Here is a 19,815-nt window from a genome sequence, read left to right on the forward strand (position 1 = left end):
CAAGGTATCAGCATCGTAATAAATGATATGATCCAATACCTTAAGTGAGGCACAGGGAACTTTACAGTGCTTGCAATGTACTAGAGGTCAAATAGATTGCAGCCTGGTCACCTGTACACATACACACCATGGCCACATGTCGCAGAAAAGGTGAACTCATTACTCAACAAGACATTTCTGAAATTAGTTGTACCCAACACATTTCTTGCAAAAACTCTTTTGATGGTGTCTACACAAATAAAGACAGTTTGGGATCCAGCCTGCAGCTCTGATACTTAAGATCCTCATGTAAGCAGCACTGTACTGTCTTTAACGACACATCACAGAGCAGTCCAGGGTTTTTTCTTTTTAATTCTTTAGCACTCAAGCATGGATCTGCATCCACTTGACATTTAAGAGCATTCAAAGTTTCTTGACTCTTAAGAACATTCAGAGTTTTTCAGGCTTTTCCCAAGGTATTTCACATGGGTGAGTGTAGCAGTGCTATTGCTAGCAGTGCTATTGCTGTAACTAAATTTCTTCATCCCTTGTTGTGCTGATCTCAAGCCTACTCCAGTAACCTTAGAAATCTCCTGAAGTGGCTTATTTACCTAATAAAGTGCAACAATATAAAATATCTTGTCACTTGTCAGTGAATATTTCCAACCACAGTAGCTGGCAGAGGTATGAAAGGGAAAACAACATCGAAAATCCAGGGCACAAGGGAAGCACAATAAAGGATTCCACCACCTACAACAGGTAAACTGCTACTGAGGCAGGGTTAAGTGATATGCCAGCACGTCACATAGTTGCCACTGCTCGGCATTAACTTCACAGACAGACACCAACGCTATCTTAGGTGAGGTAAATTGATTTGCATCAATATAGCTGCCGTGGACCCACTTGCATCTACTTCACTGGTGGGAACTGTAAATGTATACATAGAGTTCCGTGATATTTTTCCAATTGCAAGTTACACTTCTAAAATATATTCAACTATTTGATCACTTAGCCTTCATCTATACCTATAATATTCCAATCATCATTATGATAGTCACTGTAAGTCCTGTAGAGCAGATGCTTTATATAAATGCCCCTATACCTGATACCACAAGAACCTTTGAAGTTGAAAGTATTTTTAAAGCTGGGGTTCTCACATTGGTCACACTCTATGGCATACAATAAAGGTAAATTGGGACAGATAGACACACTGCATAAATAGAAAGTAATAATCTGTCCCTAGGAAAGAAATGACATTTGATAAATTCATAACTAAATCATGATTTCTATTTTAAAACAAAATGTACATAAATTTCCAGAATTTACATTCCAAAATCCACAACATGTGTACTTGTAATGATATACTAACATTTTGTTTCTTCAGCAGTTGTAAGGCCAGCCTCTTCACACTGGGCAGCAATGTCAAGAATCCCTCGTACCTGCCAAATAAATGGTACTTAAAGTCATCCAAAACATATAAACTAAAAGGGTGTTCCATGGAACACATATGTTGCTTGCATTGCAGCATAGTTATAGGGAGTGAAATAGTAGGTGGAAATGTGTAGGAAAAAAATTAGCTGTTAATCAGATGACAATGATAATCACTTTTGTTGACTCACTCTGGTATGCAACTTCAAATTTCTTCCCATTAACAATGACATGCATTTACCCCAAGGCTTCATGACAACTCTTTCCTCAACTATGAAATCACTGAGGAGTCTGTCACACCTATGTATACAGATGCTCAGCTGATTGATCTTGTAAGTTACTTTCCAGCTCTCTGTATTTTGAGGTTGTTATCAATTTATTAGTGAATGTTATATGTCACAGATAAAATATCAGTATTAACTTATCGACTCTGATATATGCCAGAGATTTTACAAATACCTTTCCATGTCAGTTTTTGCACTTGTTTCTTCATGTGAATGATGTTTGAGTATGGATTATTTGTAGGCAAGTTGCAGATGTTATATCGTTTTATGAAATTCACAGATTTTTTTTTTTTTTTTTTTTGCTTTGTCGCTGTCTCCCGCGTTTGCGAGGTAGCGCAAGGAAACAGACGAAAGAAATGGCCCAACCCACCCCCATACACATGTACATACATACGTCCACACACGCAAATATACATACCTACACAGCTTTCCATGGTTTACCCCAGACGCCTCACATGAATTGATTCAATCCACTGACAGCACGTCAACCCCGGTATACCACATCGATCCAATTCACTCTATTCCTTGCCCTCCTTTCACCCTCCTGCATGTTCAGGCCCCGATCACTCAAAATCTTTTTCACTCCATCTTTCCACCTCCAATTTGGTCTCCCTCTTCTCCTCGTTCCCTCCACCTCCGACACATATATCCTCTTGGTCAAACTTTCCTCACTCATTCTCTCCATGTGCCCAAACCATTTCAAAACACCCTCTTCTGCTCTCTCAACCACGCTCTTTTTATTTCCACACATCTCTCTTACCCTTACGTCACTTACTCGATCAAACCACCTCACACCACACATTGTCCTCAAACATCTCATTTCCAGCACATCCATCCTCCTGCGCACAACTCTATCCATAGCCCACGCCTCGCAACCATACAACATTGTTGGAACCACTATTCCTTCAAACATACCCATTTTTGCTTTCCGAGATAATGTTCTTGACTTCCACACATTCTTCAAGGCCCCCAGAATTTTCGCCCCCTCCCCCACCCTATGATCCACTTCCGCTTCCATGGTTCCATCCGCTGCCAGATCCACTCCCAGATATCTAAAACACCTCACTTCCTCCAGTTTTTCTCCATTCAAACTCACCTCCCAATTGACTTGACCCTCAACCCTACTGTACCTAATAACCTTGCTCTTATTCACATTTACTCTTAACTTTCTTCTTCCACACACTTTTCCAAACTCAGTCACCAGCTTCTGCAGTTTCTCACATGAATCAGCCACCAGCGCTGTATCATCTGCGAACAACAACTGACTCACTTCCCAAGCTCTCTCATCCCCAACAGACTTCATACTTGCCCCTCTTTCCAAAACTCTTGCATTCACCTCCCTAACAACCCCATCCATAAACAAATTAAACAACAATGGAGACATCACACACCCCTGCCGCAAACCTACATTCACTGAGAACCAATCACTTTCCTCTCTTCCTACACGTACACATGCCTTACATCCTCGATAAAAACTTTTCACTGCTTCTAACAACTTGCCTCCCACACCATATATTCTTAATACCTTCCACAGAGCATCTCTATCAACTCTATCATATGCCTTCTCCAGATCCATAAATGCTACATACAAATCCATTTGCTTTTCTAAGTATTTCTCACATACATTCTTCAAAGCAAACACCTGATCCACACATCCTCTACCACTTCTGAAACCACACTGCTCTTCCCCAATCTGATGCTCTGTACATGCCTTCACCCTCTCCATCAGATATATCTTAAATTTTTTTTTTTTTTTTTTGCCGCTGTCTCCCGCGTTTGCGAGGTAGCGCAAGGAAACAGACGAAAGAAATGGCCCAACCCACCCCATACACATGTAAATATACATACGTCCACACACGCAAATATACATACCTACACAGCTTTCCATGGTTTACCCCAGACGCTTCACATGCCTTGATTCAATCCACTGACAGCACGTCAACCCTGGTATACCACATCGCTCCAATTCACTCTATTCCTTGCCCTCCTTTCACCCTCCTGCATGTTCAGGCCCCGATCACACAAAATCTTTTTCACTCCATCTTTCCACCTCCAATTTGGTCTCCCTCTTCTCCTCATTCCCTCCACCTCCGACATATATATCCTCTTGGTCAATCTTTCCTCACTCATTCTCTCCATGTGCCCAAACCATTTCAAAACACCCTCTTCTGCTCTCTCAACCACGCTCTTTTTATTTCCACACATCTCTCTTACCCTTACGTTACTTACTCGATCAAACCACCTCACACCACACATTGTCCTCAAACATCTCATTTCCAGCACATCCATCCTCCTGCGCACAACTCTATCCATAGCCCACGCCTCGCAACCATACAACATTGTTGGAACCACTATTCCTTCAAACATACCCATTTTTGCTTTCCGAGATAATGTTCTCGACTTCCACACATTCTTCAAGGCTCCCAGAATTTTCGCCCCCTCCCCCACCCTATGATCCACTTCCGCTTCCATGGTTCCATCCGCTGCCAGATCCACTCCCAGATATCTAAAACACTTCACTTCCTCCAGTTTTTCTCCATTCAAACTCACCTCCCAATTGACTTGACCCTCAACCCTACTGTACGTAATAACCTTGCTCTTATTCACATTTACTCTTAACTTTCTTCTTTCACACACTTTACCAAACTCAGTCACCAGCCAAAAGTTTTGGCTAAGTGGTGACTCTTTTGCCATGGCTATCCCCTTGATGGGAGTTCACGGAGGAAATGGGCATCAGATATACAGACAGAGAGAGATCGAAAAGTTTTGTGGAGCTGCCTTCTATAAGCAGCGAAGAACATCATGTTTGTTTATATCTGATCAGATAACAAATACTGCATAGAACATGTGGCCATTTATCTTGTGTGTTGAGCATATTACTAATCATCAGTCAATGCTCTTTAGACTTATAAGTGACTTAATCATTTTCATTTATCATACTTTGTTGCTGTCTCCTGCGTTAGTGAGGTAGCGCAAGGAAACAGACAAAAGAATGGCCCAACCCACCAACATACACATGTATATACATACACGCCCACACAAGCACACAGACATACCTATACATTTCAACGTATACATACATATACATACACAGACATATACATATCTACACATGTACATAATTCATGCTTGCTGCCTTTATTCATTCCCGTCGCCACCCCGCTACACTTGAAATGACTCCTCCCTCCCCCCGTGCACAAGCGAAGTAGCACTAGGAAAAGACAACAAAGACCACATTCCTTCACACTCAGTCTCTAGCTGTCATGTATAATGCACTGAAACCACAGCTCCCTTTCCACATCCAGGCCCCACACAACTTTCCATGGTTTACCCCAGATGCTACAAATGCCCTAGTTTAGTCCACTGACAGCACGTTGACCCTGGTATACAACATCATTCCAATTCACTCTATTCCTTGCATGCCTCTCACCCACCTGTATGTTCAGGCCCCGATTGCTCAGAATCTTTTTCACTCCATCCTTCCACTCTTATCTGGTCTGCCGCTTCTCCTTGTTCCCTCCACCTCTGACACATAAACCCTCTTTGTCATTCTTTCCTCACTCATCCTCTCCATATGTCCAAACCATTTCAACATATCCTCTTTAGCTTTCTCAACCACACTCTTTTCATTACCACACATCTCTCTTATCCTTTCATTACTTATTCGATCAAACCACCTCACACCACATATTGTCCTTAAACATTTCATTTCCAACACATTCAACCTCCTCCATACAACCCTATCTATAGCCCCTGCTTTGCAACCATATAAAATTGTTGGAACCACCATTCCTTCAAACATACCCATTTTTGCTCTCCAAGATAACGTTTTTGCCTTCCAAACATTCTTCAACGTTCCCAGAACCTTCACCCCATCCCTCACCCTGTGACTCACTTTCACTCCCATGGTTCAATTCGCTCCCAAATCCACTCCAAGATATCTAAAACACTTTACTTCCTCTAGTTTTTCTCCATTCAAACTTACCTCCCAACTAACTTGTCCACCAACCTTACTAAACCTAATAAACTTGCTTTAATTCACATTTACTCTCAGCTTTCTTCTTTCACACACTTTATCAAACTCAGTCACCAACTTCTGCAGTTTCTCACCCGAATCAGCCACCAGCACTGTATCATCACCAAACAACAACTGACTCACTTCCCAAGCCCTCTCATCCACAACAGTCTGCATACTTGCCCCTCTCTCCAAAACACTTGCATTCACCTCCCTTACAACCCCATCCATAAACAATTAAACAACCATGGAGACATCATGCACCCCTGCCACAAACCGACATTCACCAGGAACCAATCACTTTCCTCTCTTCCTACTTGTACACATGCCTTACATCCTCGAAAAAAATTCATTTTTGGTATTGGGGTTTAAATTCTTATGAAATAGTTTCATCTGATGAGGCAGATTGTCAACATGAAACATGTCATGCAGCATGTATTGAAAAATTACATGTTTTAAATAATTGCATTCAATACATGCTGCACGACATGTTTCTTGGAGACAATTTGCCTCATCAGATGCAACTAATTCATAAGTTTTTAAATCCAAACACCACACAAATTACATCAAACCAGTGCCATGGCTAGGTATACCTCACAATGGCACTGACAAGACGGAATCTGTGCAGTGGTGATGGGATTTATAAACCTGATCAATTATTTGCACCGGATGAGGCAGATTGTCTCCATGAAATGTCGTGCAGCATGTATTGAAAAATAATACTTTTGGATGTTAATGTGCTGAGAGGTGCAACTGGAGGGATGTCTGATCATTATCTTGTGGAGGCAAAGGTGAAGATTTGTAGGGGTTTTCAGAAAAGAAGAGAGAATGTTGGGGTGAAGAAGGTGGTGAGAGTAAGTGAGCTTGGGAAGGAGACTTGTGTGAGGCAGTACCAGGAGAGACTGAGTACAGAATGGAAAAAGGTAAGAACAAAGGAGGTAAGGGGAGTAGGGGAGGAATGGGATGTATTTAGGGAAGCAGCGATGGCTTGCGCAAGAGATGCTTGTGGCATGAGAAGCATGGGAGGTGGGTTGATTAGAAAAGGTAGTGAGTGGTAGGATGAAGAAGTAAGATTATTAGTGAAAGAGAAGAGAGAGGCATTTGGACGATTTTTGCAGGGAAAAAATGCAAATGAGTGGGAGATGTATAAAAGAAAGAGGCAGGAGGTCAAGAGAAAGGTGCAAGAGGTGAAAAAGAGGGCAAATGAGAGTTGGGGTGAGAGAGTATCATTAAATTTTAGGGAAAATAAAAAGATGTTCTGGAAGGAGGTAAATAAAGTGCGTAAGACAAGGGAGCAAATGGGTACTTCAGTGAAGGGGGCTAATGGGGAGGTGATAACAAGTAGTGGTGATGTGAGAAGGAGATGGAGTGAGTATTTTGAAGGTTTGTTGAATGTGTTTGATGATAAGAGTGGCAGATATAGGGTGTTTTGGTCGAGGTGGTGTGCAAAGTGAGAGGGTTAGGGAAAATGATTTGATAAACAGAGAAGAGGTAGTAAAAGCTTTGCGGAAGATGAAAGCTGGCAAGGCAGCAGGTTTGGATGGTATTGCAGTGGAATTTATTAAAAAAGGGGGTGACTGTATTGTTGACTGGTTGGTAAGGTTATTCAATGTATGTATGATTCATGGTGAGGTGCCTGAGGATTGGCGGAATGCTTGCATAGTCCCATTGTACAAAGGCAAAGGGGATAAGAGTGAGTGCTCAAATTACATAGGTATAAGCTTCTCGAGGATTCCTGGTAAATTATATGGGAGGGTATTGATTGAGAGGGTGAAGGTATGTACAGAGCATCAGATTGGGGAAGAGCAGTGTGGTTTCAGAAGTGGTAGAGAATGTGTGGATCAGGTGTTTGCTTTGAAGAATGTATGTGAGAAATACTTAGAAAAGCAAATGGATTTGCATGTAGCATTTATGGATCTGGAGAAGGCATATGATAGAGTTGATAGAGATGCTCTGTGGAGGGTACTAAGAATACATGGTGTGGGAGGCAAGTTGTTAGAAGCAGTGAAAAGTTTTTATCGAGGATGTAAGGCATGTGTACGTGTAGGAAGAGAGGAAAGTGATTTGTTCTCACTGAATGTAGGTTTGCGGCAGGGGTGTGTGATGTCTCCATGGTTATATAATTTGTTTATGGATGGGGTTGTTAGGGAGGTGAATGCAAGAGTTTTGGAAAGAGGGGCAAGTATGCAGTCTGTTGTGGATGAGAGAGCTTGGGAAGTGAGTCAGTTGTTGTTCGCAGATGATACAGCGCTGGTGGCTGATTCATGTGAGAAACTACAGAAGCTGGAGAATGAGTTTGGTAAAGTGTGTGAAAGAAGAAAGCTAAGAGTAAATGTGAATAAGGGCAAGGTTATTAGGTACAGTAGGGTTGAAGGTCAAGTCAATTGGGAGGTAAGTTTGAATGGAGGAAGTAAAGCGTTTTAGATATCTGGGAGTGGATCTCGCAGCGGATGAAACCATGGAAGTGGAAGTGAATCATAGGGTGGGAGAGGGGGTGAAAATCCTGGGAGCCTTGAAGAATGTTTGGAAGTCGAGAACATTATCTCGGAAAGCAAAAATGGGTATGTTTGAAGGAATAGTGGTGCCAACAATGTTGTATGGTTGCGAGGCGTGGGCTATGGATAGAGTTGTGCGCTGGAGGGTGGATGTGCTGGAAATGAGATGTTTGAGGACAATATGTGGTGTGAGGTGGTTTGATCGAGTAAGTAATGTAAGGGTAAGAGAGATGTTTGGAAATAAAAAGAGCGTGGTTGAGAGAGCAGAAGAGGGTGTTTTGAAATGGTTTGGTCACATGGAGAGAATGAGTGAGGAAAGACTGACCAAGAGGATATATGTGTCGGAGGTGGAGGGTACAAGCAGAAGTGGGAGACCAAATTGGAGGTGGAGAGATGGAGTGAAAGAGATTTTGAGTGATCGGGGCCTGAACATGCAGGAGGGTGAAAGGCGGGCAAGGAATAGAGTGAATTGGATCAATGTGGTATAACGGGGTCAACGTGCTGTCAATGGATTGAACCAGGGCATGTGAAGCATCTGGGGTAAACCATGGAAAGTTCTGTGGGGCCTGGATGTGGAAAGGGAGCTGTGGTTTCGGGCATTATTACATGACAGCTAGAGGCTGAGTGTGAACGAATGGGGCCTTTGTTGTCTTTTCCTAGTGCTACCTCACACACATGAGGGGGGAGGGGGATGTTGTTCCATGTGTGGCGGGGTGGCGATGGGAATAAATAAAGGCAGACTGTATGAATTATGTACATGTGTATATATGTATATGTCTGTGTGTGTATATATATGTGTACATTGAGATGTATAGGTATGTATATTTGCGTGGGTGGACGTGTATGTATGTACATGGGTATGTGAGTGGGTTGGGCCATTTTCTTTCGTCTGTTTCCTTGCGATACCTCGCAAACGCGGGAGACAGCAACAAAGCAAAATAAATAAATAAATAAATAAATAAATGCAATCATCTGAACTCCTACCAAAGGGCGATTTCACCTTCATTACTATTGTCTTTATAACAAAAAGTGAAGGGGTGCATAACATATACATCTGCATTCTATCTTATGACTTTCCCATCAAAATTTCCTTCAGGCTCATTAATCAGGCAAGGTATTCTTTTCTACCTGTTTTCTGTTCGGTGTGTTGCCAGAGGGTATGGAGGATAGAGAAAGAGCCTTTATTTTGTTATTCTTTTCTTCTACTGCTTTCAAAGAGACTGCCTTTTTCTTTTTATCTTTTTAAGTAATGTTAAGGCCAGACCACCTCACTTGGATCTATATGGTCTGTGGATCTATGTAACTCTTCCCTCAAACAGCAAAGCAATAGAACTCCCTTCTCTTGTCTTTCTTTCTACATGCAATCTTTCTTCTTTAAGAAGTCAGGTCTACAAACACCTGTGGAAGTCTGATTAATTCCTTTCTCTTTCATTTTTCTTTCACACGATCGCTGTGACTTAGGCATGTTTTGCCCATACCATGTCAGTTACTAATAAAAAAAATAATTCCATGTTATATGTTGAAGGTGAGAATTGTAGGTCTATGTGTCAAAAGTACAAAACAACACATAAAAAATTAACAAGATGCCAAACTGATATAAACTTTCTGCATATTTAGATGTTGGTTACATAAGATGAAATTACTAACCTGAAGAGCTCGACCCAACTTGAGGAAAGCAGCAAGGTGCTCCTGTTCCACCATCACTTTGCCTGTTTTAACAATGTCAATAAATTAGCTACACATCTCTTAATCTTACATAAAAAATACAGTTATCAATGTTCTATACCTATCTATCTATATTTCTGATAACTCATTCCTTTGGGAAGACCATCAAGTGGGTGGCCATGGTAAAAGTCTCGTCTCCTTAACTGGTGAACTCCAGCACCACTTTTTAGCTTTAGTGTCTCACCCTTAATGGGCCACTGGCAAAGGGCAACTTTAGCATAGTATTTTCTGAGGCTCCTACCTAATGTTCCTACCTTCTACTATTACCTAATGTTCCAACCTACTACCATTACCTAAGGCTCCCAGCTAATGTTCCTATGCACTACTTCAACCAACTGTTTCTACCTAATGCTCCTGTCTAATGTTTCATAACATTAATAAATCTTTTTCGCTCTTTAGGGGACAGAGACTTGATTTTCTGAAAAATACCAGTATCTTAAAATATCTAAGAGCTGCATACATCACTGCAAATGCATGTTAAAGCTAATGAGTGTTTCAAAATTCCCACCATTTAGAGACAACTAAATATCGTCTGAACACTTAACATGCACTGGTTCACAAAAAGAGGCAATTTTCTTCTACTCATTATACAATTCAAATACATAGACAATCCTTATCTTTCTTTAATAAAAAGGTAAATGAATTAAAAATTCATACAATCAACATCAACTCATCACTTTCTACGCTCGTATGGCACATTGGTGCAGCCACAACTTATATTTCAAAGGTGCACACTCATGTATGTAATCTCAAAGTTTTGTACAATCTTCTGTTGCCTTATTTTTCATACCTTAGATCTTTTTTTGTCAAACAGTTGATGTACACATTATACCTATTAACAAAAATCATTTTCTTGACATATGTTATTTGGCATTATGATCATTATTATTCAATCACAAGGACTCCTTCTCCAGAGGTTTTTGTAGTTTCAAGATAGCATTACAATCAATAGGAGGGAAATGACAGACTCCTTTGGAGTGAGAAGTTTTTCAACAAGATAATGGTCCAATGATACAATCTTTTTAAAGGTGACTTTTTCATAAGCAGCATAGCCTAATATCATGCCAATATTTGGCATAACATGTTATTTCAGAGACATGGAATAAATCAATTCCTGATGTAAAAATGACCTCTTCCTAAATGTTTACATGTAAAATCTATGATAAAAGACGTAACCACACAAAACAAAGCACTCACAATAATCACTAATCAACTATCAACTACAAGCTCTCAACATCTACAAAACAAATATTCTCTTAATACAATCCCAGATCAATATGATTTTGGAATAGCACTAGATCCTTCTCATCCAAACCACTCCAAAACTAATCACCTACCCGAAGTAGAAATAAAAAACTTAACCTTACCTCACATTTCTACTTCTTATAATCACAGATGCCACTCCCCACCCCCAAACCAAAACAAAAAGAAAAAATCTTATTAGAGTAAACTGACAAGCATTAAACAATTGCTCTACCAACCCAGTTTTATATACAACCCTGCCAGACATACATCCAAATGACAAGCACTAAACAAATGCTCTGCCAACCCAGTTTTATCTAAAATCCTGCAAGACATGCACTCAACTGATACTACTCTTTCTAGGCATATGTGAGGCACACTCTCTAGTCTATACTCTGAACACAGTTCATCTCTACAACATTACAAAGACTAGATCAACATATTAAATGATCTCCCTAGTCCAATGTGCAACCTCTAAAATGAAGACTATAAATACATAATCGGGCACTAACCTCTGAGACACACACACACACACACACACACACCCACACACACCACACTCCCTTGACCTGTCAAATTTATTGGAGAGCAGGGAGGGGGGTAATCTGTGAATAAAGAGCTGAAGCATGAAGCAGGCGAAAGTTTTTGGTTTGTACTTGGTTGCCTATGGTGTAATTTGAGTGGGAAGGCTCTAGGGATGTTGCAAATGGGTACCAAACATTTTTTTTTTTTTTTTTTTTTTTTTTTTTTTATACTTTGTCGCTATCTCCCGCGTTTGCGAGGTAGCGCGAGGAAACAGACGAAAGAAATGGCCCAACCCCCATACACACGTACATACACACGTCCACACACGCAAATATACATACATACACAGCTTTCCATGGTTTACCCCAGACGCTTCACATGCCTTGATTCAATCCACTGACAGCACGTCAACCCCTGTATACCACATCGCTCCAATTCACTCTATTCCTTGCCCTCCTTTCACCCTCCTGCATGTTCAGGCCCCGATCACACAAAATCTTTTTCACTCCATCTTTCCACCTCCAATTTGGTCTCCCTCTTCTCCTCGTTCCCTCCACCTCCGACACATATATCCTCTTGGTCAATCTTTCCTCACTCATTCTCTCCATGTGCCCAAACCATTTCAAAACACCCTCTTCTGCTCTCTCAACCACGCTCTTTTTATTTCCACACATCTCTCTTACCCTTACGTTACTTACTCGATCAAACCACCTCACACCACACATTGTCCTCAAACATCTCATTTCCAGCACATCCATCCTCCTGCGCACAACTCTATCGATAGCCCACGCCTCGCAACCATACAACATTGTTGGAACCACTATTCCTTCAAACATACCCATTTTTGCTTTCCGAGATAATGTTCTCGACTTCCACACATTTTTCAAGGCTCCCAAAATTTTCGCCCCCTCCCCCACCCTATGATCCACTTCCGCTTCCATGGTTCCATCCGCTGACAGATCCACTCCCAGATATCTAAAACACTTCACTTCCTCCAGTTTTTCTCCATTCAAACTCACCTCCCAATTGACTTGACCCTCAACCCTACTGTACCTAATAACCTGGGTACCAAACATATTGAAGTAAAACTGTATTGGAAGTATTTTGGTTTTGTTATATAACTATTTGGTGTTTGTGGTTGCTATGCAGCCAATGACTGCACTGAAGGTTTTATCATACCACAGTTAGGCATTTGTGGTTGCTAAGCAGCAAATGACAGAACTGTTTTTCTTGTTATACCACTGTTGGGTGTTTGTGGTTGCTGACTAAGCTAAGCAGCCAATGACTGCACTGGGTTTTTTATCATGTCACTGCTGGGTGTTATGGTTGCTAAGCAGCCAGTGACTAATGAGAACAGCATTTTTCTTACACTTGCTTTTGACAAGGTGGATGACTAAGCAAGTGAGGTGCAGTTTAAGGTGGAGCAGATAAATTGTTTATAAAAAGCTATGGGATTCTTTTCTTGGTCCACAACTGGTGCTGGTCAGAATTCTAAATGAATTTACCTATGGTCTTTGTGTGGATATTTGTGTTAAAGGGAGTAAATATTACTAGTGTTATTTGATACCTTGTATGACTGTGATTCTGTTGACTGAAAATAGGTGACCATTCACAGTTATGTGAGGGTGCAGGTTGGGTTCATGTCTGCGTAGTGGATTTCTCTGGGGGTGCAGACATTGAGTGTGCAAATGTTCTTTGTGATGTAATGGTGCACATTCGTTGTAACTTGGGTAGCATCAGGGTGTCTTATTGTGAATGTGAGGATTTCTACATATGAAAGGACTTTTACAGCATGGTCTGCAGGAGAGGTTGGGAGGTCATGCAGGAAGATACTGAGGAGGGTTAGAAAAGAACTGCTAGGAGATCTCAATCATAGAGTCTGAGAATTATGGAGGTGATGTATTTGTGAATGACTCTCATTTGCTTGCAAGCTATGAAGCTTTTCAGTCATTTTTATGGAGGGCAGTGTCAAATACCATATGTGAGAGGATGTGACAAGAAACAGTCAAATACTTTGTTGATATCTACTGCCATTAGTATAGTGTGAGGGGAGGTTGTGGTTGGTTAAAAGCATCTAAGGTACATTGTGTAAGGTCCATGAGCAGTACTGTAGTGGAATGTTTGTGCACTTACCAAATCAACGATTAAATTCTCAGCCAAGAACCTTACATAAATGAACTTATGATTATTACCACAGCAAGGCCTTCAAAACTACTAAAAAAAAAATCTATTTACCATATTCATCAATTATTTCACTGATAGTTAAATGGCATGTGAGATGTTTTCTATGTGTGTGTGTGTGTGTGTGTGTGTGTGTGTGTGTGTGTGTGTGTGTGTGTGTGTGTGTGTGTGTGTGACTCTCTGGAAGGATGGCCACCACTTATCACACAGTATACACTATCATCTGCCAAGCATGGCAAATACATCTTCATGGCCTTCAAAAATTCACAAAAAAAAGTTTATCCATCAACCATTTTTAATGATGCTTTAAATGGCAGGTGAATTTTTTCTTATTCTCTTTGTGAGTTGTAAGGTGTGTGTCTGGTGGTTCAGAGGCTGGCCAAGACTTATCATGCAAAATTCACTGTCTCCACCAAACTAATTTATGTGCCACTCACTATAATCTAGGAAGGGTTCTTAGGGTACTTTACTGGTATCTCTACGTACTTTTTTGTATTACTGCAACTTAAGTTACTATTCTCAATGGCTTTAAGATGACAAAGAAGGATAAAGGCAAAATTATGTACATGATAGTGAAAGATTCTTCTGCTCATAAACATTTAGCTAGTTTGAGATGCTACTCAGCTGGAGTCAAATATAAACCATTAAATATAAGACCAGAGATAATGCAAACATCATAAAAATGTGTAAAGTTATCATTATGGTCTAATAACAAGCAAACTGGAGTAGCAATATATACCAGCAAAAAATCTGATGCTAACCAGGCAACGGAATTATTTCACAAGAAATATGAATCATTAGAAGTAAGCATTCCAGCCATAAACATATTCAACATAGTGACTTACAGACCATCTAAAATTGAAATGGCAAGATTCAACAAGATACAAAAAACTAAGGATATACTGGCAAAGCAGAAATAACAATAGTCTGGTCAGGAGACTTTAATCTTAAATCAATACAATGGGAAAAGGGTGGAATGGAATACAAATATAATTAGAAATTCAAATAGAACAATGGCTTGACAAGTAAAGGAGAACAATTCCATAACCTAATGAGTTTATGTGAGGCATTTAACCTAATACAAATTAGACAAAAGAGAAAAAAAATAAGATTTTTTTTTTTTTTTTTTTTTTTTGCTTTGTCGCTGTCTCCCGCGTTTGCGAGGTAGCGCAAGGAAACAGATGAAAGAAATGGCCCAACCCACCCCCATACACATGTATATACATACGTCCACACATGCAAATATACATACCTACACAGCTTTCCATGGTTTACCCCAGACGCTTCACATGCCCTGATTCAATCCACTGATAGCACGTCAACCCCAGTATACCACATCGCTCCAATTCACTCTATTCCTTGCCCTCCTTTCACCCTCCTGCATGTTCAGGCCCCGATCACACAAAATCTTTTTCACTCCATCTTTCCACCTCCAATTTGGTCTCCCTCTTCTCCTCGTTCCCTCCACCTCCGACACATATATCCTCTTGGTCAATCTTTCCTCACTCATTCTCTCCATGTGCCCAAACCATTTCAAAACACCCTCTTCTGCTCTCTCAACCACGCTCTTTTTATTTCCACACATCTCTCTTACCCTTACGTTACTTACTCGATCAAACCACCTCACACCACACATTGTCCTCAAACATCTCATTTCCAGCACATCCATCCTCCTGCGCACAACTCTATCCATAGCCCACGCCTCGCAACCATACAACATTGTTGGAACCATTATTCCTTCAAACATACCCATTTTTGCTTTCTGAGATAATGTTCTCGACTTCCACACATTCTTCAAGGCTCCCAGAATTTTCGCCCCCTCCCCCACCATATGATCCACTTCCGCTTCCATGGTTCCATCCGCTGCCAGATCCACTCCCAGATATCTAAAACACTTCACTTTACTTCACTGATGTAATTTTTATATGCCACATAGCAATGCTATCTTCCTTTGCGGCAGGGTAGTGACAGGAATGGATGACGGCAAGCATGACTATATACATTCGTATATATGTATATGTCTGTGTATGTATATGTGTGTATATGTTGACATATGTATGCATATGTGCATGCGTGGGCATTTTTTTTTTTTTTTCAAACTATTCGCCATTTCCTGCATTAGCAAGGTAGCGTTAAGAACAGAGGACTGGGCCTTTGAGGGAATATCCTCACCTGGCCCCCTTCTCTGTTCCTTCTTTTGGAAAAAAAAAAAAAAAAAGCGAGAGGGGAGGATTTCCAGCCCCCCGCTCCCTCCCCTTTTAGTCGCCTTCTACGACACGCAGGGAATACGTATATGTGTATGTGTATGTGAGTGGATGGGCCATTCTTCATCTGTTTCCTAGAGCTGCCTCACTGATGTGGGAAACAGCAATTAAGTATAATAATAATAATAATAATTTTTTTTTTTTTTTTTTTTATACTTTGTCGCTGTCTCCCGCGTTTGCGAGGTAGCGCAAGGAAACAGACGAAAGAAATGGCCCAACCCCCCCCCATACACATGTACATACACACGTCCACACACGCAAATATACATACCTACACAGCTTTCCATGGTTTACCCCAGACGCTTCACATGCCTTGATTCAATCCACTGACAGCACGTCAACCCCTGTATACCACATGACTCCAATTCACTCTATTCCTTGCCCTCCTTTCACCCTCCTGCATGTTCAGGCCCCGATCACACAAAATCTTTTTCACTCCATCTTTCCACCTCCAATTTGGTCTCCCTCTTCTCCTCGTTCCCTCCACCTCCGACACATATATCCTCTTGGTCAATCTCTCCTCACTCATTCTCTCCATGTGCCCAAACCATTTCAAAACACCCTCTTCTGCTCTCTCAACCACGCTCTTTTTATTTCCACACATCTCTCTTACCCTTACGTTACTTACTCGATCAAACCACCTCACACCACACATTGTCCTCAAACATCTCATTTCCAGCACATCCATCCTCCTGCGCACACCTCTATCCATAGCCCACGCCTCGCAACCATACAACATTGTTGGAACCACTATTCCCTCAAACATACCCATTTTTGCTTTCCGAGATAATGTTCTCGACTTCCACACATTTTTCAAGGCTCCCAAAATCTTCGCCCCCTCCCCCACCCTATGATCCACTTCCGCTTCCATGGTTCCATCCGCTGACAGATCCACTCCCAGATATCTAAAACACTTCACTTCCTCCAGTTTTTCTCCATTCAAACTCACCTCCCAATTGACTTGACCCTCACCCCTACTGTACCTAATAACCTTGCTCTTATTCACATTTACTCTCAACTTTCTTCTTCCACACACTTTACCAAACTCAGTCACCAGCTTCTGCAGTTTCTCACATGAATCAGCCACCAGCGCTGTATCATCAGCGAACAACAACTGACTCACTTCCCAAGCTCTCTCATCCCCAACAGACTTCATACTTGCCCCTCTTTCCAGGACTCTTGCATTTACCTCCCTTACAACCCCATCCATGAACAAATTAAACAACCATAATAATAATAATAATAATAATAATAAAATAATAATAATAATAATAATAGCTCTTATTATAGACACTGAAATCATCAACATGAATATCTCTGATCAAGATGTGATGGAAGTGTGTAATAATATAGCACTGAAGTGACTATAGAATGAAAAAATAGAGTTAAAGCTATAATCACTCCAGATAACTTTCAATTCAACACTATCATACTAAATTGGAATAAATTCATCATTCTACTGTTAATAAGAAATTAACGAAAATTCTGATTAGCATAAATACTAAGTTAAACACACAAGTCTTCTACCACTACCTCAATAAAAATGTTGAAAATTGGTACCGCATAAAAGACAATACAGCATCTTGAGAAGTACACCAAGGATAGAAAATACCAAGAGAATGAGTACAGAATGGTAAACAGTTAGGTCAAACTGAGTAAGGGAGCAGGTGACGAAAGGGAAGTATATAGGGAAGCAGTGCAGGGATATCTGAGAGAAAAGTGTGGCATGTGGAAGGTGGGAGGTAGGTGAGAAAGGGTAGCAAGTGGTGGGATGAAGTAAAAATGCAAGCAAAAATGAAAAGAGAGATGAATTAGCAAGCAATACTTACAGGGAAGGAGTGCAAGTAATTGGGAGATGTACAAGAAAAATTAGCAGGAGCAGCAGAAAAAGAGGACAAATGAGAGTTGGGGGTGAGCAATTGTTAACAAACTTCAGGAAGGCTAAAAAAGTTTTGGAAGGAGGTTAATAATGTGAGAAAACAAGAGAAGAAGTGGGAACATCAGTGAGGAGGGCATATATGGAAGTGGTAACAGCCACTGATAAGGCAAAGAGGAGATGGAGTGAGTACTTTGAAGGATTACTGAATGTGTTTGATGATAGGGCGGTAGCAGATGTAGGGTGTTTGGGACAGGAAGGTATGAAAAGTGAAAATCATGGCAATTGGTTTGATGAAAAGAGAAAAGGTGGTGAAAGTCTTGTGTGAGATGAAATATAGAGAAGCAGTTGGAGTAGATGATACTGTTGACAAACCTCTGAAGAAACAGGGGGTTTGTGTTATTGAGTGATGACTTAGGATTTTCAATATATGTATGGATCAATGAATGTATGAATTAGCGGAATGCATGTATAGTGCCACAGTAAAATGACAAGGGGGACAAAGGTAAGTGTTCAAATTACTGAGGCGTAACTTCGTTGAGTTTACCTAGGAAGTTGTACAGGAGAATGGTGATTAAGAGGGTGGTGGCATACACAGAGCACCAATTGGGTTTCAGGAATGGTAAGAGGTATGCATGGATCAGGTGTTTGCTTTGTAGAATGAATGTGAGAAATAGCGAAACAGCAGGATTTGTATGAGGCATTCATGGATTTGGAGAAAGCATATGAAAGGGTTAACTGGGATGCTCTGTGGAGGTGTTAGATAGGGAGGAAAGCTTTTAGAAGCAGTAAGGAGTTTTATGAAGTGTAAAGCATGTGTGCACACAGGCAGAAAGGAGGGCGAGTGGTTCCAAGGGTGTGATATCACCATGGCTGTTTAACTTGTTTATGGATGGGATGCTGCGGAAGGTAAATTCAATTATCTTGGATAATGGAGCAGATATGCAGTCTGCTAGGAGTGGGATCGGGGGGCTGGGAAGTGAGTTAGTTGTTGTTTGCTGATGACATGACGCAGGCAGCATATACAAATAAGAAACTACAGCCAGTGCAGCATATACAAATAAGAAACTACAGAAGTTGGTGTCTAAGTTTACGAGACAATGTGAAAGGAGAAATTTGAGAGTGAATGTAAATAACAGCAAGGTTATTAGGTTCAGCAGTGTAAAGAAACAGAATAATGGTAGTATGAGATTGAAAGAAGAAAACTTAGAGAAAGTGAGGTGTTTTAAGTAAGTAGGTGAGACTGTGAAGGTCCTGGGAGCAGTGAGGAATGTGTAGAGTGGTCACTATCTGGATGGGCAAAAATAGATATATTTGAAGGTATACTATTCGTTAAATTTAAGGGAGAATAAAAGATGTTCTGGAAGGAGGTAAATAAAGTGCATAAGACAAGAGAACAAATGGGAACATTGCTGAAGGGGGCTGATGGGAAGGTAATAACAAGTTGTGGAGATGTGAGAAGGAGATAGAGTGAGTATTTTGAAGGTTTGTTGAATGTGTTTGATGATAGAGTGGCAGATATAGTGTGTTTTGGTCAAGGTGGTGTGCGAAGTGAGAGGGTTAGGGAGAATGGTTTGGTAAACAGATAAGAGGTAGTGAAAGCTTTGCGGAAGATAAAAGCTGGCAAGACAGCGGGTTTAGGTGGTATTGCAGTGGAATTTATCAAAAAAGGGGGTGACTGTGTTGTTGACTGGTTGGTGAGGATATTCAATGAATGTATGGTTCATGGTGAAGTGCCTGAGGATTGGCAAAATGCATGCATAGTGCCACTGTACAAAGGCAAAAGGGATAAAGATGAGTG

General features: G+C 40.9%; 1 protein-coding gene across 2 annotated transcripts in view; it reads right to left on the reverse strand.

The window, feature by feature from the left end:
• The window catches only part of LOC139754822 (uncharacterized), a 243,374-nt gene that overhangs the window by 194,087 nt on the left and 29,472 nt on the right, over positions 1-19,815 (reverse strand). For both annotated transcript variants that reach the window (XM_071672677.1, XM_071672676.1), the window contains exons 4-5: positions 9,849-9,910; positions 1,349-1,418 (exon numbers count right to left, since the gene is read on the reverse strand). In XM_071672677.1, the coding sequence (XP_071528778.1) occupies positions 1,349-1,418; positions 9,849-9,910 (132 nt within the window). The remainder of the gene's footprint in view (positions 1-1,348; positions 1,419-9,848; positions 9,911-19,815) is intronic.

The sequence above is a fragment of the Panulirus ornatus genome, chromosome 17 (assembly GCF_036320965.1).
Source record: "Panulirus ornatus isolate Po-2019 chromosome 17, ASM3632096v1, whole genome shotgun sequence".
NCBI classification, from domain to species: Eukaryota; Metazoa; Arthropoda; class Malacostraca; order Decapoda; family Palinuridae; genus Panulirus; species Panulirus ornatus.